The sequence below is a fragment of the Mya arenaria genome, chromosome 1, assembly GCF_026914265.1.
Source record: "Mya arenaria isolate MELC-2E11 chromosome 1, ASM2691426v1".
NCBI classification, from domain to species: Eukaryota; Metazoa; Mollusca; class Bivalvia; order Myida; family Myidae; genus Mya; species Mya arenaria.
Window position 1 is genome coordinate 45,671,476 of NC_069122.1, and position 26,409 is coordinate 45,697,884.

Below are 26,409 nucleotides of genomic sequence, written 5' to 3' on the forward strand. Positions count from 1 at the left end.
GTAAATTGTGTCGGTTGAAAAGTCAAAATGTAAATGTTTTCCTTTGATTAGAACTATTATTATCCATGCACAAATATGGATGATGTTCATTTATTTTGCAATTTTATTTGACCAAGTATTGTTGCTGCCTTACAGTGACAGAAACTGTCTTGTTGGATCATGTTACATAGTGAACAGACTTAATTTACTCCTGGTTAGAGCTACCGTAGTTCCTATATGTAGGCTAGTGTATAGCACTATCCACAAATTGGTGACCTTTCAGACGTGCACTTCACATGAAATACATCCCTTTAGCAGAAGAAATCAACTGCAAATTATGTTCCTTTAAGATATGAAATAACTAACTTAAAGGAACGATATTAACTTTCAAATAAAATGATCTGCCTTTGAGATCTGAATTTAATTGTAGAGTGAATATCCCATTCATACATAAAACCCACATTGAATAACCTCTTTACACATTTGAATTCATTCATGAAAAAATTTGTTTCATGCATACAATCAACATTAATTATGTACTTTCCAGATGTGTAGGATTTTGTGGAAAGCAGGGCCGTCTAGAAATGGAAAATCAGACTGAATTATGTCCTTTTCACCCATGAAACCAACCTGATTTTTTATGCCCCCGAAGGTGGGCATATTAAAATCGCACCGTCCATCCGTCCGTCCGACTCAATAACTCAGAATTTTATTGACAGATTTTAAAATAACTTGCCACATGTGTTCGGCATACCAAGACGATGTGTCGCGTGCAAGAACCGTGTCCCTACCTCTAAGGTCAAGGTCACATTTAGGTGTTTATTCCCAATGGAATGCTGCATATAAGGACATAGAGTATAGGTTGTCGTGTCCGGGCTGTAACTTTCCCTTGTATGGACAGATTTTAAAATAACTTGCCACATGTGTTCGGCATACCAAGACGACGTGTCGCGTGCAAGAATGGTGTCCCTACCTCTAAGGTCAAGGTCACACTTAGGTGTTTATTCACAATGGAATGCTGCATATAAGGATTTAAGTATAGGTTGTCGTGTCCGGGCTGTAACTTTCCCTTGTATGGACAGATTTTAAAATAACTTGCCACATGTGTTCGGCATATCAAGAAGACGTGTCGTGTGCAAAACTTGTGTCCCTACCTCTTAGGTCAAGGTCACACTTAGTGTTTATTCACAATGGAATGCTGCATATAAGGACATAGAGTATAGGTTGTCGTGTCTGGGCTGTAACTTTCCCTTGTATGGACAGATTTTAAAATAACTTGCCACATGTGTTTGACATACCAAAACGACGTGTCCTGTGCAAGAACCGTGTCCCTACCTCTAATGTCAAGGTCACACTTAGGTGTTTATTCACAATGGAATGCTGCATATAATGACATAGAGTATAGATTGTCGTGTCCGGGCTGTAACTTTTCCTTGTATGGACAGATTTTAAAATAACTTGCCACATGTGTTCGGCATACCAAGACGACGTGTCACGTGCAAGATCTGTGTCCCTATTTCTTAGGTCAAGGTCACACTTAGTGTTTATTCACAATGGAATGCTGCATATAAGGACATAGAGTAAAGGTTGTCGTGTCCGGGCTGTAACTTTCCCTTGTATGGACAGATTATAAAATAACTTGGCACATGTGTTTGAATTACCAAGACGATGTGTGGGGTGCAAGAACCGTGTCCCTACCTCTAAGGTCAAGGTCACACTTAGGTGTTTATTCACAATGGAATGCTGTATATAATGACATAGAGTATAGATTGTCGTGTCCGGGCTGTAACTTTCCTTTGTATGGACAGATTTTAAAATAACTTGCCACATGTGTTTGGCATACCAAGACGACGTGTCGCGTGCAAGATCCGTGTCCCTACCTCTAAGGTCAAGGTCACACTTAGTGTTTATTCACAATGGAATGCTGCATATAAGGACATAGAGTATAGGTTGTCGTGTCCGGGCTGTAACTTTCCCTTGAATGGACAGAATTTAAAATAACTTGCCACAAGTGTTCGACATACCAAGACGACGTGTCGCGTGCAAGAACCGTGTCCCTACCTCTAAGGTCAAGGTCACACTTAGGTGTTTATTCATTATGGAGTGCTGCATATAAAGATACAGAGTATTGGTTGTTATGTCCGGGCTGTAACTTTTTCTTGTATGGACAGATTTTAAAATTACTTGCCACATGTATTCAACATACCAAGACGACGTGTCACATGCAAGACCCATGTCCCTACCTCTAAGGTGAAAGATACACTTTGTGTTTATTCACAATGGAATGCTGAATATAAGGACATAAGAATGTAGGTTGTCAAGTATGGGTGGTATTTTTTTATGTTCAGAGGCAATTTAAAATAACTTGCCATATGTATTTGTTTGATCTTTAACTTTTCATGTACTGACCTTGTTCATAGGTCAATGTCACATTCAGGGGCATTCGTCACATACTGTGACAGCTCTTGTTTCAACCATGAAACCAACCTGAATTAAGTCCCTTTTACCCATGAAACCAACATGAATTAAGTCACTTTTAACCATGAAACCAACCTGAATTTAGGCCCTTTCACCCATGAAACCAACCTGAATTAAGTCCCTTTCATTCATTAATCAACAAGAATTATCTGCCTTTCAGACCTCCAAGAAGGGAGAGGAGGATGATGAGGAAGATGTGGGAGGCAGTGCCGCCCAGAAACAGAAGATCAGCTTCCTGGAAAACAACCTGGAACAACTCACCAAGGTCCACAAACAGGTAGGAATGAATAATTATCTCCCCCTTGCACAAGTTTGAACATTACATTCAAATCAATAACATCTTATATCACAACATATACTGAACAGAAGATGTAAGAAGTTCTGCATCCCAGTGCTCTCCATATACTGTAATTAGTTTTGCTCCCTTGTAGCCCAATTCAATAAAGATCTTAGTCGATCTAAGTCGTAAATTGAAATGAACTCTGTGTCATATTTTCATTATTTTGCTAGATATTTTTGACTGAAATTTAGTCAGTATTAAAAATGAATTTAAAGTTGAATGATTAAAAAAACAAACTTGTTACCATCTGTGACATTTATACAGATACAGAAGTTCTGATTAAGGTCCTATAATGAAACCGGCCCCTGAAGTAAGAAATTATAATCATATGCTCACCATAGTTTGGAAAGTATTTGAGGTTTGAACAGGCAACAAATGGGCCTCTCATCCAATATGGTTATAAACTGGGTATCTTCATTTGAAAAATATTTTCAGCTTGTCTGTTTTACAAAGAACAGTCAGCATTGTCGTCAACTGTTGCATCATTGTCAGTGGCCTCGCCATGCAAACCCGATCTTAGCCATTAGTAAAAATAAATTAAGATATTCAAATGCATTTTGGTACATACGGTATGTTACTAGAGAAAATATACAAATGAATAGTAAGGTCCAGAACCCTGGTCTAAACTTATGTCAAATAATGCCCTTATTTAATTGAACATGAGCAGTTCTCCTCTAATTAGGATTTACGAAAACATTGTCGCTTAAATGTTTGCACTGACTTGACAGAACTATCTTGTATTCATGATGGGCAAGTTTGTCCATTAGATGTAGTCTATTTGATATCTCTGCTCATGGCCCCAACAAGGGATGCCTTCTCAGTGTCTCTGAAAATAGCATCAGTTCTGTTGTCTACCCATTAAATGGCCTCCAGTGTGATTCTAAAAGCTATCAGCTTATCAACTTAATCAAGCTTAAGAAAATAAAAATAAAACTAGGTATTAACTACTATCAATCCAGCATTCTGATGGCTAGAATCTCTGCTATAAATTTGGGTGTATTGTTTCGATTCAGTTCGATTGAGTTGTCTCCCATAGCCTAAGTTTCCAGTAAATTGATTTCTATGTAAACATGCAGAGTTAAACAAGTAAGTCCCTTAAGGTTGCCAAGTTATATTTGAAATTCATCTATGGTAATGACTTGTTATAAAAGTGTAAGGTTGACAGGATGCATTGAATATTACAATTTATATAACCTATGTCAAGGCAAACAGTATATAACTTGTCTTTATATACATTATTGTAATTTATGCACATAAAAAGTAGTATTTCAAGGTTGAACTTGAGAGGTTATTTATTAAGTAGATCCAATGCTATATTTATACTCTTGGCCAGGTTAAAATCTCTCTCTGACTGAGTTTGTTAATAGTCAAATAAATAACAATTGTTTTAGCATTCATTCAAAGTACAAGGGCCGATAAAACAACTGGCCCTGATTTGTTCTTATTCTAGCAAAGAAGTTTTAGTAGAACAATTTTTTGTTGTTGCAAAAAGAAATATTTCCAGTTTTCAACCTACCCTAATCTTGAGTACCCAACAGTAGTTTTGTTTTTGTACTGGATAATTTTTTTCTGACTATCGTATTTTGTGATAATTTTAATTCTTCTTTTTGAAATACATTTTGGTATTTTGATGCATGTAAAAGTTTATTTTCATGTTTACGTACCCTGACAAACTGGCACTTTTTTCAGTTTGAAAATAATATCTAAAGTTAGATACAATTTTACTAACAAAAAAGGGTGGAAAAAAATAATTCCTATATTTCCCTTTTCACAGTTGGTGCGTGACAATGCAGATCTTCGCTGTGAACTGCCCAAGTTGGAGAAACGTCTTCGAGCCACAATGGACAGAGTTAAGGCCCTTGAAACTGCCTTGAAGGACGCCAAGGAGGGAGCAATGAGGGACAGAAAGAGGTATGGATACTACACTGAGTTATCTCCTGTTAAAAAATGGAGGCAGATAACTTAGTTTACTGTTATTTTACATTCAGTGGAATATAATCTTTCAAATAAGACAAGAGTTAAGGCCCTTGAAACTGCCTTGAAGGACGCCAAGGAGGGAGCAATGAGGGACAGAAAGAGGTATGGATTCTACACTGAGTTATCTCCTGTTAAAAAATGGAGGCAGATAACTTAGTTTACTGTTATTTTTACATTCAGTGGATATAATCTTTCAAATAAGACAAGAGTTAAGGTACTTGAAACTGCTGAAGGAAACCAAGAAGAGGCAATGAGCGACAGAAAGAGGTATGAATACAACAATGAATAACTTTGGTTGAAAAAGGAGGCAAATAATTTACTGTCAATTTTATATTGAGCCTGAATGAATTGCTTACTTCTGCCAGACCATTGAAACTGCACTGAAGGTTCTTATTGGGTGCTTTGGGTTTCAAACAACTTTAGATAAACAATAAGGCAAGGCTACATTCCAACTGGCACATGTTTAAGTGTACATTTTCTTTACATAGTTGCCCTTTCTTCAGTCTATGAGATTCTTTGCATGTTTTTAATTTAGTCATCTTTAGATTTGTCGGAATATTTTCAATTTTTATGCTCTCTGAAAAAGGGGCATCTAAGGGTCTAAAGCGCCCCACAAACCCATTGCCAAAAGGGTTTCAGCCTTTCAGCTTTCAGGTGAGTCACATCTATGACAAAGGTCAAGGTCACATTCAACAGTCTTGGAGAAAACTTTGTCCCACAAGTACTTCTGAATGGGTTTACTTAGAGACAGTGGAAATTTGCAAAATGGAGCGAGTTGGAAGTTGATCAAAAGTCAAGGTCACAATCACCTTGTCATGTTTGTCTCAACTTTCATAAAACTTTGTGCAACCATTTTTCAATGCATTTCAACACTCACTCTTCCACATGTTTCTGACAAAGTGGCACTTGGAGTGTGTACGGTTTGACAACCTTTTTTTGCTTGTATGATGTTGCAGAAATGTGTTATATAACACACAGAACAGCTGTCAAATTAGGAAATGATTTGCATACATTTTACATGATTTCCTTTCTTTTTTTTTGTGATGACTAGGTTTATCTGACCTGTCAGGCTAAAGCTTTAAAAACAGAACAAAAAACATCATTTCGTTGAAATTGTAAATGCGGTTGAATTAATAAGGACATAACTGTTAGATCTTTTGTTTTATATAGTTTATTTTGGATTTTGAGCAGAATTTTAAACAGATGAAGAACATTTAGTATCAAAAATAAACTCAAAAGGTAATGAAGACTTGAATGAATATTTAATTATTTTTACCAATTGTGTAATAGGCTTGCATCTTACGAGAGCTTAGATTCTAGCTCGAAACAGAGGTAATAAATCTTTGAACACGTCACATCGTGCATTGCACAGGCAAAGCAGCATATATAGTATAATGAAATTTCCAATGAAACCCAAGCAAGTTTGCACATACATGTAGATAATATAAACCCTTAATATATATTTCTATCACAGTTTTCCTAAATATCATTCTTTTCCAGGAGATATAATCTGAACGGTTAAATTATACTTCCCTACAGTCAAAACCCGTTGGCTGGATATCCCAGGGACCGGCCAAAATACTTCGAGCCTTGTGAATTTCAAGCCAAGCGGAAATGCTTACACAGAGTAAAACAAAATCAGTCCTTTACATCTAGTTTGAGTCAACAAGGATATTAGGCCAAGCAATATCGATCCAACGGGTTTCAACTGTATTTATATCCTTGCACGACTGACAATAGGGTTATTTAATAAAGGGTGTGATTTGTGTAGTGGAATATGTGTCCGCCTCTCACCCTTGTGCTGTTGGGTTTGAGTCCCACCAGTGGTGAAGTCTTGGCCTCTCTACCCTCTTTACTTCTTTAAGAGTTTTTAGAAATTATATAAGAAAAATCTGTACGCTAATTAGAAGAAACCAATTTTCATTAATTAAAATCCATTATTAGTATGTATTATGGCTTATTGAAATAAGCGACATAAGCCTGTTTAGCTTAAGAAGTTTCGAGAAATCGGGGCCAGGATGAATTTCTACTCAAGAGTAATTTACACAAGCTCATAACTGTCCTCACAATACAGTTCAAATAAAACAAAAAACTTAGTATGCATTTATGAATCTGGTAATTCATTTGAGTGAAGAATTAAAATATTTCTTGGAAGCATTATTTATAACATAAAATAAGATCATGTCAGTCATTGTAAGGTGCTGTTCAAAGAAAAGTTTCTCACAATTATGTATGAGATTTCTGATAAAAGTCCAGATATATCTGAACTTATAGCATAGCAACCAGCAGCTGCTTTTGAAAATGTTTCTTGTATCAACCTAAACAATATAAATATTTGCTAGAGAAATAATGAAATTTATTTTTATTAAAAAAAAATATGGGTATCATTGATAACTTTAAGCCAATGAGTGTAATCTCTAGTATTCAAATCTTTACCTGCATGAAATCCGACTTATTGCAGGTACCAGCACGAGGTTGACCGGATCAAGGAGGCTGTTAGACAGAAGAATCTTGCCCGCCGCGGACACGCCGCACAGATTGGTTAGTTTTTTAGAGTTTAAACCTCCATAAAAAATGCTAGGATCTTAATTATTAATTGTTTGAAACGACACTCAGATGGCTATGTGGTGTAGAGTTATAGATCGCTGCATGCTCATGATTATCCTGACTTAACAAGTCATGGCAGGAAAGGTTACACTTTGATAAAACAGGGGTTCTAAAGTTTAGGATTAACACTCAAATCATGTTTCGGAGATTTTAAGTTCTGACTGTTGAACATTTGTAAAGATGGTTGTTTTTTACTTGGACATTTGCACCAAAAGCAGTTAGCAGTACCTGAATTTTAAGTATTGAAATTAATATAAATGACTTTGGAAACATTTTCTAAAATGTCTTAACCCAGCTTTTGGCATGAATCCCCAATACTCAAACACATCCCAGGCTGTTTTTCAAAGATAAAAATTATCAGCTATTTAAATCCCTGTTGGAATGAACTTTGGAAAAAAAATGACAAGTGTACTAGATTTCATAGTACAAGATTCATGAATCGCTTACCTATTTTCTCATTATAACCTTCCTTGATTTAATATTAATGCGTTATTCAACATTTTGATGGAGTGACTGAACATTTATAGGTAATAGTAATTTGGACATATGCACAATTAGAATAGCATAACTCCTTTTATTCCAAAATTGCCTCCCTTGAATAACGTGAAAGATTCTGTACATTTATATCAAGAACAATTTATGATAAAATTGGGGCACTGTTCCGTTTAGTGTACATGTACCAAAAACAACATTCTTACTGCATGGTCGTATTTGCATAGTTATCCCGATTGTCTTTCGACATGCCTTCAAATTTTGACCCCCTGTCTAATATGTCATTGTTCAGGGCCTTTATCACATACTGTGATGATGTCTTTTGCTTTGTGATCACGTAACTAATGTTGACAATTAAAACATCAGGTATGTTCTTGTGAATACCATTGACTTCTTCCGATATTTATGTCCTTACCAGACCAGTGAGCTGGATATGATGGCAAAAAAAGTCATATAAAAGAAATAAGGAAATGAAGTGATGTAATGGGGAAAGTTTTGAGGGGGGAACGGGAAAAAGAAATAATAATAAGTGAAACACCGTGCACTGTCAAGAACTATAAATATATTGCACATTTTTGTTGAGGCTTTCGTTTATAATTAGTTGCAAAATGTCTATAGAACTGTCTTACATGTCAAAAGTTGTTATTTATATCTGCATCTTAAGATTTATTGACAGTGTTGAGGTCAATTAAATTGCATTTTGTATGTAATTAAGGAACAGATGTGTTATGTGGTAAGCATAGGCAGTGTATTACTAAATAAGTGCGTAAAAACCTTGAAAGTTTCATGGAGTATTTATAAGTTATAAATAATTATAAACAAAGTCTAACTACCATATCAAAAACACTTCATCTAACAATGTTTGGGCCATCTTGGTCTTCATAAGGGCATATGTAATATTGGAAATGATGTCATGGACAGGAATTGAAGTCAGAGTCACATGACGTCCATGGTGATAACATCAATGGCGATCATATATTCTTGCGCAACATATTGTGATATGAGACTGAAATATTTTTATAGAGTAACATAAAAAATCTGTTAAATTTGTGGATTTAAACCAAGATTAAAAAATTAATTAAATCCTGCATCATGATTTTTTTGCCAAGTCCTAAAAGTTGGATATAGATACAAGACTGTTAATGATTATTCTAATGTCAGGTGCAATACACAGGCCTTCCGGCGTTCCTACTTTTTCCTACTTTTTTAACAGCTTCCTACTTTTTCCTTCTTTTTTCTAAAAAGCTCCTACTATTCCTACTTTTTTAAAAATAAAGTCTGCAAAAATATTTAAGTTCGATCTTTGTGCTAGTTTTATTTGCAAAAAATAAACAAAAGATGTCAAACTGGCTGGTTTCTGTTGTTAAAAGGTGTGGCATCATGTACCACTTTGACGTGCATCATCTTTTCACCCACACAGTTAAACAACAGAAACCGACCAAGCATCGTTCACTAAAATATTCAATGTGGCATATAGAATGGTATGATTTTGCATTAAAAACATCTCCTCTAGGTAAGTTAATAGCTATTAATAAATACATATTTAACCAAAAATATTCCTACTTTTCCTACTTTTTTGTAAAAAATATTCCTACTATTTCCTTCTTTTCTGTCAGAAAACCTCCAACTTTTTTCCTACTTTTTTGTTAGTGGTTGCGGGAAGGCCTGAATACAATATAATCATACTCCAAGGGAGATGTCCTATCACCCATGGTCAAACATTTCTAGAGTTACCTCCCAGAGGTGATATCATAAATAGTGAAGCCATCATGAAATAACATCATATAATTATGTTTTTTTTATAAGTAATTGGTAATAAAATATTGAATGTAATGTCATAAATGAAATTACAAACATTCACTTTATAGCATTGTTTTATTGATTGGGGGCTGTTATTTACCAAATAAGTATTTGTTAAACTAGAAGAATGCCTCATTCTTGGTCATGTAAGACTTAAATTGTTTACTAAGATTGAAAATAACTTACCAAAGCTTTTTTTAATCAATTTTCGAAAAATAAATTCTGTAGTGACCTGACTCTTGGCCCCAATATCACAAAAATACTCATAGTCAAATTACATTCTCAACTCATTTTACCACATGAAAGCATAATATGATGAAAAAATCTTGCATGTTTTTATACTTTTTAAAAACATATTTTCTCCTGAAATGTGTTGATAAAACGATTTTGTCAATATTTCAAAGAAACTTAATTCCAGAGCAAAAATATACTTGAGTATTTGTTATCCCCGGCCTATGAAATAGGGAGGGGATATTGAAATGGCGTTGTCCTTCCGTCCGTCTGTCCGTCCGTCTTTCCTTCCGTCCGTCCTTCCTTCCTTCCGTCCGTCCTTCCGTCACCTGCGTTTTCTCAGTAACTAGCCGGTATAATTTCATGAAACTTAAAATAAATATGAACCACTATACTGGAATGATGCCAGGCCAAAAAAAATTTGATTGGTCAATTGTCCTTGGAGTTATTGCCCTTGATTTTTTGAAAAATGCACATTCACAGCCATTTCTCAGTCACTAGCTGGCAGAATTTCATGAAACTTAAAATTAATATGAATGACTATACTGGGATGATGCCTGTTCATTTTTTATTTGGATTGGTCAATTGTACTTGGAGTTATTGCCCTTGATTTTTTGAAAAACTCTCATTTACAGCCATTTCTCAGTAACTAGTTGGTAGAAATTCTTGAAACTTGAAATAAATATGAACCAAAATACTGCGATGATGCCTGTTTATTTATATTTTGGATTGTGTTATTTCTATATGAGTTATTTGCCCTTGATTTATTTGCCCTTGATTATTGCAGCCTTTTCTATGCCACTAGCTGGTAGAATTTCATGACACTTGGAATAAATAAGAACCAACATACTGTGATGATGCCTGTCTATTTTTCTTTTGGATTGGTCAATTTTCCTTAGAGTTATTGCCCGGATAAACCAATGTGCTTATCTTATTCTTTCTGAGATTTTTTTTAACCTTCAAGCACAAACAAGCCATCAAGCACAAACAAGCCATTGTTGGCGGGGGATATCTTTTCACTGAAAATGCTTGTTAAAAAACAAGAAATTGTACTCCAATACATTTTTGGCTGTAGAATATTATTCCCTTGAAATCTTGACCAAAGGTATACATCAACATATTATATGATAGAATGCCTTTTCAAAGGCGTTAAAGCATGTTATTTTTCAATAACTTTTGATGCTATGTGGTAAAATGAGTTGAGACAGAGATTGGACTTAAGTTTTTTCGTGATATTAGGGCCTGTAGTATCCTATTGGGTAGACCAATGGTGATATGCACGTGTGAACTGTGATGCATTCGTAAAATTATTCTCAGGTTTTCAGGGTTTTTTTCACAACAGGTGTCAAGGTTTATGTGATTCAATTAACATATTCATTGTGAACACCTTGTCATTTCTGTGAAAGATGACTGGAGCCTACTAAATTCCGAATATAACTTAACATAAAACGTAAACATGCCAAAATAAACAATAATTTAATGAAAACCTTATTATATTGAAAAGGTTATTTCGAGATTTTAGCACTAGAAAAAACTGTTGCTGGATTTGTTTAAAATATAAATCTTACATAGCTTGCTTGGTTTGTTACAATTTTCAAATTATATATTCGAAGGCTGTCTGGCGTTCCTGTATTTTCCTACTTTTTGAAAAGGACTCCATTTTTTTCACTTTCGTGTTTAAATCTCCTTTTATTTCTACAATTTGGTATTTTTATTGCTGATTTATAAATTTTTCCTATGCTCATTAATTTTGTTTACATATTACTTTGTGAGTGTAAAGTGGCCCATATAAGTCAAATGGAATATTGCCACCTGTGATAGCCTGATGGCTATTAACATTTTAGTAACTTAAATCTGTTGTTTGTGGATAAGTTTCATCAAAGGTTTTTTAAAATAGGTATAAGACATTTTAATAATGTTTGCTAAGATAGAACATTGTTGTAAAATGATCTTAATCTGGTGTACTAAATTCCTTATTTTTCTTCTATTTGTCGGCAAACGCACCTACTTTCTTATATTTTGTTGTTAAAGCTATATTTTATTCCTACTTTTTTATGGGCTTCTGCTGGACAGCCTGGATATATTGAAAATGAATCTTTCCGAAGCTAAGAACTCGGCCAAAGTATGAAAACAGTCTCAGTTTAATTGAGATTACTGCAGTCTCAGTTAGTTTCAGACAACGTTATAGTCTCAGTTTAATTAAGACAACAGAAGTCACAGTTTAATTGAGACATCAAGTATCGGTTAGGTAGAGACAATTAAATTGAGATAGCAGCTTTTTTACTTGAGACTGCTGAGTAATACACAGACAGTGATGTTGGTAAGGGTGTCACTGTCAAAGCCTTATAAGATTTCAGGCTTGTTGATCCTAATTCCAATTGCAATACCTGTTGATGTTAAAAGAAAGAAAAAAAAAACTATTTACTATTTTTCTAGAGAATTTTATTGCCCTGATAACCCAACCTGGTCAAGACTCATCATCAGGGTCCTGCTTTCCTTCTAGTCAAGCTGATTCTACCTGGTCTGCACCCACAGCAGTTTAGAGAAATAAAACAAAATTATCTTTAAGCATGCATTACAAAATACATTCTTATTTCTCTTACAGCAAAGCCAATCCGACCTGGTCAGCACCCCCAGCCATCTGGAAACACCCCCCAGGGGATCCGTGGTGGTGGCGTTGTCGTTGCCGCCAGGGCATGAAGTGTAAGTATTTAAAGTCAATCAATTACCTAGTAACTGCTGTAGGATGTAGAGGTTAGAATTCAACAAACTAGGTCAACAAGTGTCTAGCTATATAAGTGTGGGCCTCTCAACATATTGTGTGATCGAACCCCTCATAGGCACCTCTCCAATGACTTGATATATTATTGACACTCCCCTTGCGATAATTAACCATATCCTATCAATTGCATTCATATTCCGATAAACTAAACATTACAAAACAAACCTCTTACAATACAAAACGAACAACTATTTGTTTAAATGACTTTTTATTGCGGTAAAATGAATTTTACGTCCGTGACACAAATGAGATCATTGATCTTGACCCTGTTCAAATAGCTAATTACATCTGACGTTTAAATGCCATCGAAGCTTTATTGTTTCGGAATACCCTACAGGACTTTTTCATATGTTCAGAATAAATATATTCATTAGATATTTAAGAATTGTGTTTCATCTGTATATGAAAACATTGGTCATTGCATAGATAATCATGGAGACCTTAGGGACATCACAAATAATGCACTCATCAAATGTTTTCATACACCAATGAACCATAATACCAAAACATTCAATCCTTAAATGGACACCAGTAGCTAGTTCCTTAAGGCAAACTGATGCATAATGTTACACCATTTTAATCGGCAAATCCTCCACTATTATCTTTGGAAAATAGCTTAATATGTTTCAATTGCTAATGTTGTAACGTTCCATATCCCTCATAGTCAGAACCCCTCCACTAATACACTTCTGCCCTATGCTTCTGTGTGTTCCTTTGTGGATTTGGCAAGGAAAATCTCGTCATCATGAATTACAAATCTTAAATCACTTAGACCACTCACCTGCGGAAGACAACAGACTATAAAAACTTGTAGCCAAAGTATGGTCTAAAACAATTACATGTCTCGACAAACTCAATGCTGATAAGCACTCTTGCCAAGAGATGTATAAACAGATGTAAACTGATATATGAATTACTCTTATTACTGTTTGGCAGCAGTCATCGAAATTAGTCTTTTGGATGAACAAGCACAGATCTTTATACTAATGCTTAGCATTACATTTTTATACGCCCGAAGGGTCGTATTATGTTATGGCCTCCATCGTCTGTCGGTCTGTCTGTCCGTCCGTTAGCAATTCCGTGTCCGGGCCATAACTTGGTAACTAATAAAGTGATTTTCAAATAATTTTATACAAATCATAACTACATTAAAAGGATGTGTCGTGCGCAATTTCCAGGTCCATACCTCAAACACTAGAATCATCAAGGGGGTGCATTAGCAAATCAGTGCCCGGGCCACAACTTGGTCACTAATAAAGTCATTTTCAAATAACTTTATACAAAGCATCATTACATTAAAAGGATGTGTCGCGCGCAATTTCCAGGTCCATACCTCAAACACTAGAATCACCATGGGGGGGGGGGCGTTAGCACTTCCATGTCCAGGCCATAACTGGGTTACTACTAAAGCAATTTTCAAATAACTTTATATAAATCATCTCTACATTAAAAGGATTTGTCAAGCATGTTTCCAGGTCCGTACCTCAAAGGCTTATTTCACTAGGGGGCGCTAGCAATTCCGTGTCCGGGCCATAACTTAGTAACTAATAAAGCGATTTTCAAATAACTTTATATAAATCATCACTACATTAAAAGGATGTGTCGCGCGCAATTTCCAGGTCCATACCTCAAACACTAGAATCACCATGGGGGTGCGTTAGCAAATCGGTGTCCGGGCCACAACTTGGTCACTAATAAAGTCATTTTCAAATAACTTCATACAAAGCATCATTACATTAAAAGGATGTGTCGCGCGCAATTTCCAGGTCCATACCTCAAACACTAGAATCACCATGGGGGGGGGGGGGGGGGGTCGTTAACAATTCCATGTCCAGGCCATAACTGGGTTACTACTAAAGCAATTTTCAAATAACTTTATACAAATCATCTTCATTAAAAGGATTTGTCAAGCATGCTTTCCAGGTCTGTACCTCAAAGGCTAATTTCACTGGGGGGCGTTAGCAATTCCGTGTCCAGGCCACAACTTTGTGTTACTACTAATAAAGGAATTTTTAGAAAACGTGTCCTAGCCACAACTTTGTAACCAATAAAGCAATTTTTAGATAACTTTATACAAATTATTGCTACATTAAAAGGACGTGTTGTGAGCACTTTCCAAGTCCTGCTACTTTTAAACTTGTATTCTCAGATTTTCTAAGAAAGTTTCAGATATTCTATTTTTTTTATAAAAATATTTCATTTCATAAAATCTGATTCCATATTAGTACATCCTTCATTGCACTACTTACCAGTATGTATGTTGTTTTACAATTATTCTATGTTGTAAAAAAATACTGTTGAACAAAGGTTTTTATTAGCACTGCTAACTTAAGTATCATTAAAGTTTCAATATTGGAAGTTTAAGCCTTCGTTGTAAACACTTCACACCTAGTAAGCAGTATACTAGCATAACCTAAATGTTTATTAAAGACCTCAAGCCAAATCTTCTTCGGGCGTATAATGCTCCGTTTCGCGGTGCTCTTGTTGAACAAGCCCTGCTCCAGAATTTGAGCAATTATCCAGTGCAGGGCACGTGCTAATTTTGACCACTGTGACAGTCCTTAAAAAGTATACATTTTTCAGAGGCCATAAGAATGTTCCTCTTGTCAAATCGATGGGGCTTGTACCCATTATGTTTTGGGGAGAGGGGGGGGGGGGGCATACATTGATAAATTATATAAAAGTAAAAACAATTTTATCATTCTCATGCTGTCAGAAATTTAGTACCAAATTAATATTCTTCTAAAAACTCTTTTCAAATATAACAAACACAAGAATTTGATACATGATAACTGGTTTATAAGTAAGACATAGAATATATATCATTTCATGACGAAGGAGTTTTCTGCCAAGTGTTTATAATGATTAACAGGTGTAACCTAGTGACCTAAGTTTTTAGCTGAAACCATCTATTCATTATCCACAAAGACACAAAATGGTATAAAACAAGCATGAATTCACATGATAAACAATTGAGATTAATCTCCTCATTAACAACTGAACTCATTTATTAAATAAAATTGATTATACTTTGAACAGTTGACCAAGTGGGCATATGAAGTTCGCTGGTCTGTTTTATGGACATGCTACATACATGGTCATGTAATTGAATCCAGATTATGCTAGCTACCATTGTGAACATTTAACCAGATTAAGTGACCAAAAAATGACATCATATTTCTTACTGATGTCATATGTACTTCAATACTTATTTCTGCTTGGTTGGGTCCCATTTTGTCACTATTATTTTTCTTAGCTGCAATCAAAATTGATAAAAAAAGACACTGGCTAATGTCTTGTGGACCGATGTTGTCCATCTACATTCAGTTTGCAGCTATTTTTTAGGTCAAGATGGCCAACGTGTACTGTGAATGTTTTGGTCTCCTTTAATATCCACTTAAATTTTTATGTCGAAATGACCCACACATAATGTGAATGTTTCCATCTCGGTCTTCTTTAAAGTCTACCAATATTTTAACCTTAAGCTGTGGTAGGTGTTGATGGGCAATAACAAAGTCATCTATTACTGTCCACCCTCTCACATCACCAGTGTTGTATATCACCAAGAATGTGCTTAGAAGTAATGAGGGTTATTGTTAATGGTTGGCTTATGAAATTTAGTCACCTTGAGAAAATGAAGACAAAACAATAAGATGCTTAGCCAGTATTTATTAAACTTCTCAAGTCAACTAATGTTGATGTCCTAAAATGTAAGGGTGTTTTTTTTACATACATGTATGAATATTTACTAGTCATTCATCATAAAGTAGTTTTCACATTATGAAGACATCTAAGCATAAGACCAGTGAGATAATTGAATTAAGAATTAAGAAAATCGACTTAAGTAAGAAAATTGACCTAACATAAAAGCATGTATTTTTAACAATGGCAATGATACTAAGGGAATGCAGAAATTATAAAGCCATTACAGTGTTCTCAATAAGAACCGGCTGCCGGCCAAAACGGACGGTTCAAATGGCAATAGGGCCGGTTCAAATTTGGAAAACTAAATGAATTTTCAGTAGAAAAGGTAGAAGCTGGTTTGAGACGGTTCAACCGAAACTTATTGAGAACCCTGCATTATCTCATATGATTTGAGTGATAGAAAACTGAAGAAAATGACTCAAGTTAGGAAATGACTTAAGATGTTTTATGAATACGACCCCTGACCTTGCTAGTTAGGTAAAATATTTCTTATACATGTTTGCTAATGTCTTTTTTAATACTAAAGTTTGTTAAGAGCCATGTATTCATGAATGTTTACAATTTATACTGATTTTACAGAATGGCGTTCAATTCTTGTTTCTATTTTTCAGGGATAAAATCATGTTTCCAACATCAAGAACTGACTATCCAGAATTTGTGTTCAGAGCAAAACTGTGGAAAAATAGACTTTTTTTTATTTATTTAGTCGTTATTATCAAAAATTACTGAAAAAACCCAGCCTGCATAAATGTAATTTCAAAAAGTTTTGAAAATACATTTTTTCTTTTGGCCGTGTGTGCAGCTGATCAAATCCTAGGATTATAGGTTTATTCTATATAAAGCTTTTGAATTCTTATAGTTATTGAAATTTGAGTCTAGTTAAAAATTAGCTCAGAAATAGCGGCGGGCACACACAGCCATTTAAGAGACTTTCATCAAATAGCTGGGTTTTTTCATATCAGATTACTGTTGTGATTTTTGCATTCCATTCAGTGTTTAGCTTTTGCTTATAATAGCTATTGTCAATATTGTAAACTGTTAAACAATCAAGAAATACATTATGAAGACTGTAACATTTCAATTTTGAATGTTGCAACATTTGATTTTTCAAAGAAATTGTCCAGAGATGTTATACTGGTAGGAAATTTGAATTTATTATGCAATCATGTATGTAATTCCAATAGTAAATTTGTTTTATTCTTAAGAGTGGTAACATGTCAGTGAAGAATTTGTCAATGTTATATAGGGTGGTCTAGTGGTATAGGTGTCCGCCCCTCACCCACGAGGTTGTGGGCTCAATCCACATCAGGGGCACTATATCACGGCCTCTCAAAATGGCCAGTACTGGTTTCTACCCAGGAAACAGACTTGAGAGTGATCCTATAAGCTCTCAGCTTTCGTCACAATCAAGCTAAAAGAAATCAGTATAAATAAAAAGAGGAATTTACAAAAGCAATATGCACATACCGGTACTTTTGTATGTGTCAAGGGCAGGAAATGATGTGTACAAAGGTGTAGGGATGGGTTGGGTTAGAACAAATGTATGGAATCTTTAAACGAGTCTCTGTTTGAATTAGAAATAGTGAGTGTATGTGCAATGTGTGATCGAAATACAGTTGAATCTCGCTATGTCGAAGTCGGTGGGACCCTGGGAAATACTTTATGATAACATGTATTCAATAGAACAGAAATAAAAAAGTGCATAACTAAACCAAAAAATATTGGAAAAATCGACATAACCAGAACATTGAGATAACAGAGTTCGATATAGCGAGTTTCGACTGTATGTCCTTGTGCCCTCAGCCCGTGTTTACTCATTTCTTGGATCTAATTTAGACCTTATATAAAATCAATTTATATCATTGTAATGAGTTGAAGGTGTGTTAATAATTATTAAATTTTTTATTTGTTGTATGAATGGCAATTGAAAACATTTATGGTGCCGAGATAGTACTTTTACAATAAAATAAAATAGAAAACTTGTGAGACCTGTGGCCATATTCACTAGCATCTTCAGACTTCGTTTAAGACTCAGTACTAGTCTCAGAAACGCAATAATAATTTCGAAATGTAATGAAATTTTTTGGAGGAGCACAAAGATATGTAAATCTTGGTAAAACATGTTATATGGAAATGTTCTGCAATTTTTACCACAATTTGTTTAGTAGTAGAAATTTGCACGCTAGTGAATATGGCGCTGGTCTTAACTCAGACCCAGGAATTGAGTGAACCCGGGCTGTATACCTAAATAGTTGAGTTATGTTTTACATCATTAATCATAGTATAATGGAGACTGAATGACAGTCATAAATTGTGGATGTTAATGTTGAATTATGGTGAAGTTCACTTTGTTAGATGATCTTTCAGACATTTATTGCAAAAACGTTACTTTTATAGTCGTTAAAGCTATTTGGTGCCTAGCATAAAAATCTTGCTCGATAGAATAACAAATTGTGATGTGATCAAGTTTGGAAAACATTATTTATGTAGATAATGAAATATCACATTATGTGATGTAGTTTACTTTGGTTTGATTTGATTTATTTGTATAGTGTATTCTCATTTGTGTTGGTCTCATTATGTTTTTAAATTACATGTTTAAAATATGGATACTTCAGTTATCCAATTAGAGTTCATATACGATGTCATATATGTAATTGTATCAATTAGTTAACCACCTGTTTTTTTTCCATTTTGACTTTCTATGTTAAAGCTTCCCTCTCACAGATTGACCATTTTAACAATTTTTTTAAATTTTTTGTCCTGGAAAGAGTAATTTTTTGCGTAAATATCTGCAAACGAATGGTACGCGATTGCTGACAAAACAAAACAGATCATAGAATTTAATATTTTTGTTGGAAAATTAATGTTTTATGGCTTAAACCCTTACTCACAGATTAAGAAAAATGCATTAAACATCAATTTGAACTTAAATATGAGCATCTGCGATCTAATTTTTTGTCAGCAGTCTTATATAGCTGGTTTCCATGGATTTTCGCAAAAATTGGCTCGTTCCATGATAAAAAAAAAAACAAAGTTGTCTAAACGTTCTATCTGTGAGAGTGCAGCTTTAAGAAGAATTATAATTATTTCAGATATGGAGATTTATCTGAATAGAATTTTGTTTTTTCGTATTATGTGTAAGAAATAAAAACATTTTCTTACAATAACCCTCAAGCTGTAGGTATTGTTTATATGAGATTTTATCATCCAAACTTAGTTATTGTGAAATGAAATAAAATCTTTTTTTTATATGTTTGTTTTGTGAAGGCATAGTTCTAAAATTCTAAGCATCAGAGTATGTCACTGTGAAGTGTCAATGTATATGAAATGGGATTTTCATAAAAAATGAAAATTTATAATTTAAATAAAATGGCCAGAAACATGTTCAAAATCAGTAGCATATAAGTTATAATACATTGTGTGTATTTGACCTCCCTATGAAAAGTTTGTGAACTTTTAACTTACCTATAAAAACATGGTAAGCTTAGACCAACCTCTGAAAAGCAAGTAATTCCTCAATAATTGTTACAGGGCGGGCTTTAAAAATTGGCCACTGTCAATTTCTGGTCTCTGCATCAAAAACACATGTTCTGATCTACATGTACATTGACGCTGCATTTTATGGAAAGAGTTTTGTGTAGATGTATACTTCCACAATATCTGTGCAATATATGTTATTATGTATTTATTATCTGTGTATTATTATCATCATCAGTCTAAACTGTGTATACTTCATGGTGATGTATTATTGTTTTTTCAAATGGAAATTAAGGAAATCATATAAATGTGAGGAATGACATTGATCGGTCCAATGAAATTATCCGAGAGTCAAAAACTAGGAAATGCCTATATTTATATGTAGTGAACCTAAGTCTGTAAAAATCTTCCAACAGATTAATTCTATTTGAAGTTGAAAAATGTATGCTTTTCAGAGTGTACATGTATTCATTTATGCTAAGAAAACTACAAAGTTTGTCGGTATTTTTGCTGGAATTAGAATAATGAGGGAGATTGATTAATGGTTTTTAAAATAGCAATGTCTGTCTATGATAATGTGAATGAACGACTATAGGAAATTTATGATGATTATAGAACAATGTCACTGATTGACTTTTATTGTCAATTAATTCTGAGAAAATAATTTGTTGTCATAATTGACAATTCAAGTTGTAAAGCTGACAGTGTCCTTCGATGCAAAACATATGGGTTTTGTTTAAGTGAATTATAAGAAAATTAGGGTTATGATTTTGCTGCGTAGCTTGAAAAGGGAAGATATAGACTGAAACTCACAAGCATGGTACTCTTTGTTTCATTACTGGCAAAAAAATATGGGTGTATGCCTTTAACATTGCTGCCCACTAGTAAACAAGATCATTTAAAAAAAAAAGATATGGCCTTTTGGGTCCTCAACAGTTAATTTTGACATGAAAGGTTGGCTTGTACTTTTGTTTTTCTGTAACGGCCCGATACTTTAAGAATAAGGAAGGATTGTAATTAGTACAACTTAATGCAGTTAATTATTTTATGACGAAGTGAAGAAATTACTAAAACTTCAATAGAAAAACTCATAAATTTTAAATGATGTTAAAAAGTTGACAATTTACTGAAGGAATAACATCGTAAAATGCTAAAATGAAAAATAATATTATATCAAATTTATCTTTGCTCAGTGAGTTTTACCTTATACAAAAGTCTGAATTAAGGGGCATTAAAAAGGAATAAAGTTGATTTAATGCCTTTATTCCGTCATCAACTCGAGACTTTGAGTCTTCTTGGTGCATAGGTGTCATGGTATTCTATGCGGCGATTTGTTTTCTTTCATGTCATTTCTTTAAATATCAATGTGCTAGAGCTGTCTAGGTAAAGGTTAGTGATTATTTGTTTTAAATTTATTATTTGGTTGAAATTATAAATTTTTCGCATAACCTGTCACGATATTTCTTTACCAGTGATTAATATAAAATGCTTGCTAAGATCTCCAAACCTAAGTGCAGATTTTTGATTCTTAAACAGAATGTACAATGAGACTTAATTTTCATTCCAAATTTGTATATGGGCCCGATTAAACAATGATTTAGATAATCACCATTTTCATCCCAGCCAAGTTAATTTTTAAATGTCTGAGTCTTAAGAATACCAACGATTTCCAAGTTTATTCTCTTTGTTACATATAATTTGTCAAGAATGAAATCAATCAAATGTTCATGGAATTGTATAGTGATTAAATTTTGCATGGTCTTTTTTTCATGATTTCGGTTAATAGATATTTTGCTTGGTTATAAATTCTCGATCCTCTCTATTCAAGTTCAAGTTATTCCCGCTCGCGAAATTTAAACACCCTACGGTATGTCCAAACTGTGATCTAAATGTCAGAGGTCGTACGAACTGAATTTCAGTGTGTGTATGAATAATGTGAATTGATTACCATATATTTTTTGCCTAGAATTACAACACAATCGTGATGTTTTGATTTCTGTTCCACCTTGCTACATTTTTGTTTATTGACATTTCCCATTTATTTGATTGATTTTTCTGGAGAATTTGATATTTGGAAACAAAATTGTTAATTAATGGGTCGTGAAAAAAGGAATTTGTGTTGGTGTGAAGCATAAGTGACTAGGCCTTTTTTTTAGAAATTAGTAAATTTAGTATTAGGATGAATTAACAAAATATGTAAAAATGGTTATTAGTCTCTATTTAATAGCCATTTGTCATGTATTTTGTAAATAAAATCTTCCAAGAATTTTTTTTCTCTCTAAACCAAAAAGGGTTAAACAGATGTTTACACGGAGTCGTTTACTTAAGTTAAAGTTTGAATAGCAACGAGTCTGTTCTTAATTTACAGTCTTTTTATAGCCTTAGTAAGAATTTATCGAAATAGGAAACCACAAACTATTAATTCTTATCAGGGGTTGGAGCAAACTTGTAACAAAATTTAGAAATTCCATCACATATGAGAAATCTTTCCTTAAAAGTGTTGCAGTTGATTTAAATGAGGACGCAATGATGGTATGTACATTTTCGGGGTTAGAACATGGAAGGATCGCAGAATGCGGTCTTCTTCCATAAAAATCAAGTTTGAAGCTATCCTTTGAATGCCCTTTCTGCTTGAAATGCAAGTTCAAAATCTAACAGAACTATCTTGAAAAAATAACAGCGAATATTTAAACATTGCAAATAAAGATATATGTTAATTTGGGTTTTCTTTGTGAGACGACAATGCAGAGCAACTGTATTGTTTTGTTCTCAGGTTTGTATAGATTATGATTGGTATATTTTTTATGGTGTACCTTTTTTCATTAAAAAGTACTGTGTTACTGAAAGGGGATTCTCTTGGGGATAAGCTAGAATGATGGTTTATTGTGAGGACAGGTGATGAAGTATGTTTACTTGAAAGTTTAAGGAAGTTTTCTCTCCACCATTTTTATATGCTTCAATATTCTTCGACTGTCTGCTTTAAGGACGGTGAAGTTGCTTAATGCATAAATTACTGTTGAAATAAGTTGTTAAGGACTTGTCTTGACACTATGTATTGAATAAAGGCATTGTTTTAAGCTGGCTTATGCTAGGGTAATTAGAGAATATTAATTAATGAAAACCAAGTTTGACAGGAGATATCTACATAATTGTCTCATAAAATAACAAGAATTGAATTCAAACAAGAATTTAGTAGCTTGAATACAGTGGTACAGCAGTCAGTTTTTTTTTTAAGTTTTATGGAAATCCTCAAGCCAAGGGATAGTTATACAAGGTCTAACAATTGAGTTCTTGTTTTATATTTTGCACTGGAAATGTGTTACCTAAGGAATCCAACCCACAAATAAACTGATTCTCTGATAACTCTATCAGCCGTGATGTTAAATTTTCATGACTGAGTCATGACCACAAATAATTTTGATTTCATTTGAAAGGGTATTACTCGCTGATAACTAATAAATCTGATATAGGACCAAAACTACATTGTTTGTAAGTTCTTGTACCATGTACTTTTTTTATCTTTATTTCAACTGAAATCAGATGTGTAATGGACTACTGGTGTTTGTAATTTTTCAAGGTCACACTGAAGCTTGTTGGATACATTATTTATAGTATAAATGTAAAGGCAAAAATCTACTAGTATTGTCTGATGATTTTGGGACGGCCATAATTATACCATATTAATCTTTACAATACATAATCTCTTTGCTAAGTACTAACAAATTATCAATTCATAAACTACAAAGTGATGAAATCTTTTCTCTTAGCAAATGCTTTGTTTACGTCAATAGAAATTAAAAATACTAATTGGAAACCGCTGTACAACTTGTAAGCAGCTTTGAACTTTGATATTACACTTAATACGTTAATGTTATTTCTTTGACCTTTTGAATTGTGGGATGTTTTTATTACATCAGTCAATAGTTGTGGTCACTCTGATGATCAAAACATACGAACTATTAGTTGCAAAATTGATGATGTTTATGTTCTTGTTATTATGATACTTAATGATAAAGTCATTGTTGAATTTGCTTGAAGTACTTTTGTGAACGTAGTGACGTATATAACACATTGGTAGTGGCGTATGTATTTATCTCGTGCATTTATTATTTCACCAATATACTTGAATATGTTAAAAGTTTTTGTAACCAAGGCAATGTTTTTGAGTCCTTTATTATCAGAATATTGTTACTTCTATGTATTTACCTAGCCTTCAACTTAGACCGGATATTAACCAATTGTTTTGTCCGCTTGACATTAAGCAAAGAAATACCATGACACCTAATATGACATAATTATTATGATGGCCATTAGAAGTCTTAATTGGCAAAGGTTATGTTTCTATATATCATCTTCAAACGACATGTAATGCTTTCTTTGAGATAAAATGATGCCAGAGATTTGACAGTTATAAAGATTGCTTGCAATGCAGTGGTAACTCTTTCAATACATTCATGTAGTTATTTCAGTTTTGTTTGCAACTTATAAATGGTCGCCTAGTGAACATCATGCTGCTCTTTGACTTTAATTTCCTTCTTGACAGACACTTACAGCAACAAGAATACTTTTAATTGCCCATGATGTCCATCTTTTCCTTTGTTTACCAACTTATTTGTCTGCATTCTGCAAGTAATTTTTCCTTATTATCAAAATAGCTTTTAATTTGTTTTGAAGTCATGATGTATGGTGAAAATATAAATTGACAAAAGCCTTTTAAAGAAACTGCAAGAAAATCGTTTATTTTAATTGACAATTTGGTATTTCTAAAAATGCCTTAACAATTTAAAGCTACCATGGAGCACACTTTTTTTTAATATCCCTCTTACAGCTGTAAATTCTGGGTCTTCAAGGTACTGCAGCTTGGTCACAGTTTTCCTTTGTTGAGTTCTTCTGAACTATTTTTTCCCTTATTAATTGATATGGTCATGTTGGGATAAACAGGGTGAAATAGGGTTTTCTAAGACTATTGATAAGTTGGATGATTTTATGATTGATTGTTGCATAGACCTTCATACGACTGTGTTAGACTGTTAGTACTTCATTATGCATAAGCCATATGAAATATACTTGGCATTAATGAGCTTACTTAACCTAATTAACTGCTAAAAATGGAAATTGATCAATTATTTTGTCATTTGAAATTCTTCAACGCTATGTGACTTATATGGATATGTTTTTGGGACTCAGGTCACTCCTTCACGGTAAGCATTACAGGTTAGTAAATGTGTAAGGCGTAAACATTGATGCATCAGAATAAAGTATGTCAGCACATCATGCTAAGCCTAGCTTTACGAGAAAAGGTTTCAAGGTTTTATTGGCTAAGATGACAAACAAATCAGAAATTAAATGTCTCAAAAAGCAAACATTTGTGTGTTCTTTCCGTCATTTAATTAAAACTGATCTTAATTATTTTGGTGTAGTTACAGGTGCCCTTCTGACAGCCTCATACTTTATGAAATACTGTTGCTGTAAAATAGTGCTTAAATTTATTATGTGACATAGTAAAGTTTATACAAGAAATAAATAGTCATGTTTTGGGCATTTATTACTTGCCATGTGTTTATAATACCTCATACTATACACAAATGTAAAGTGTCCAAGTTGTTTATGTTTAAAATCAAGCAGTTCTAAAGCAACTAGAAATAAAACTTGATTATGCTAGCTTTTTAGGTGCCAGCATTGATGGTGCCTGTTCTGAACTTGTGTGCTTATTTAAAGAAAGTGCTGTTTTTACCTGATTAGAAAATAAGTCTTTGGCATACAGTAACTGTAATGAATTACCATGTATCATAATTCATATGCTTTGCATGTTCTTCAACATTTCGTATTTAAGCCCTGTTACATACTGTGTTTGAATATTTTAATGATACTAATGTATATGACAAACTGGTATATATGTGTATCAATAATTTATTAGTTACTTCTACTAATGAAATGTGAACATGATTGTTGTGGTCTGTAATTTTGTAAATTGTACATACTTCTAATACTGATGTGTGATTCTATGCTTAGAATTTCAGTTGCGAATTTGCCTCAGCTTTGTGAAGATTTTTTTTTCGACACTGGAAATAAACTGCTACTCATGTCTGTTTATTTTTCATCTCATCTGTTGTGCGAAAACATATTGTCAATGAATGTATTGTCCTAGCCTTTGTGTTGGCAACAAGCAACACCGTTCAAAATATCCTTATCAAACTTGGAACAAATGTTGGAGATTCAGTGCACACATGGCTAGCAAAGCCCAAAACTCTTAGTTATGCACTTTGGTCGACCATGACAAACAGAAAGCTGTGCGCGTTCAGTCCAAGACCAGTGTCTTAACTTTGGTCCAGTAAATCATTATATATAATACGCGTAACAAGAGGTGAAAGCTATACTATTTTATGTGGGGGTTTTTCTTAAAAGGTTTTTGCTATCATCTTTCAAAAGTAACTAGTGATTTGTGGTCACTTTCAACAGATATATCCCGATTCATCCGAACGCCTTTCAAAGAATGTGACGGCTTTTATCATATATACGAAATAAACATGTCCTTCAT

General features: G+C 33.8%; 1 protein-coding gene across 2 annotated transcripts in view; it reads left to right on the forward strand.

Moving 5' to 3' along the window:
- LOC128229395 (kinesin heavy chain-like) overlaps nt 1–25,958 on the forward strand; it is a 52,031-nt gene extending 26,073 nt beyond the window's left edge. For both annotated transcript variants that reach the window (XM_052941299.1, XM_052941308.1), the window contains 5 exons: nt 2,618–2,734; nt 4,572–4,708; nt 7,236–7,315; nt 12,510–12,607; nt 17,003–25,958. In XM_052941299.1, coding sequence (XP_052797259.1) covers nt 2,618–2,734; nt 4,572–4,708; nt 7,236–7,315; nt 12,510–12,604 — 429 coding nt within the window. In that variant the 3' untranslated portion in view covers nt 12,605–12,607; nt 17,003–25,958. The remainder of the gene's footprint in view (nt 1–2,617; nt 2,735–4,571; nt 4,709–7,235; nt 7,316–12,509; nt 12,608–17,002) is intronic.
- The last annotated feature ends 451 nt before the right edge of the window (nt 25,959–26,409 follow it).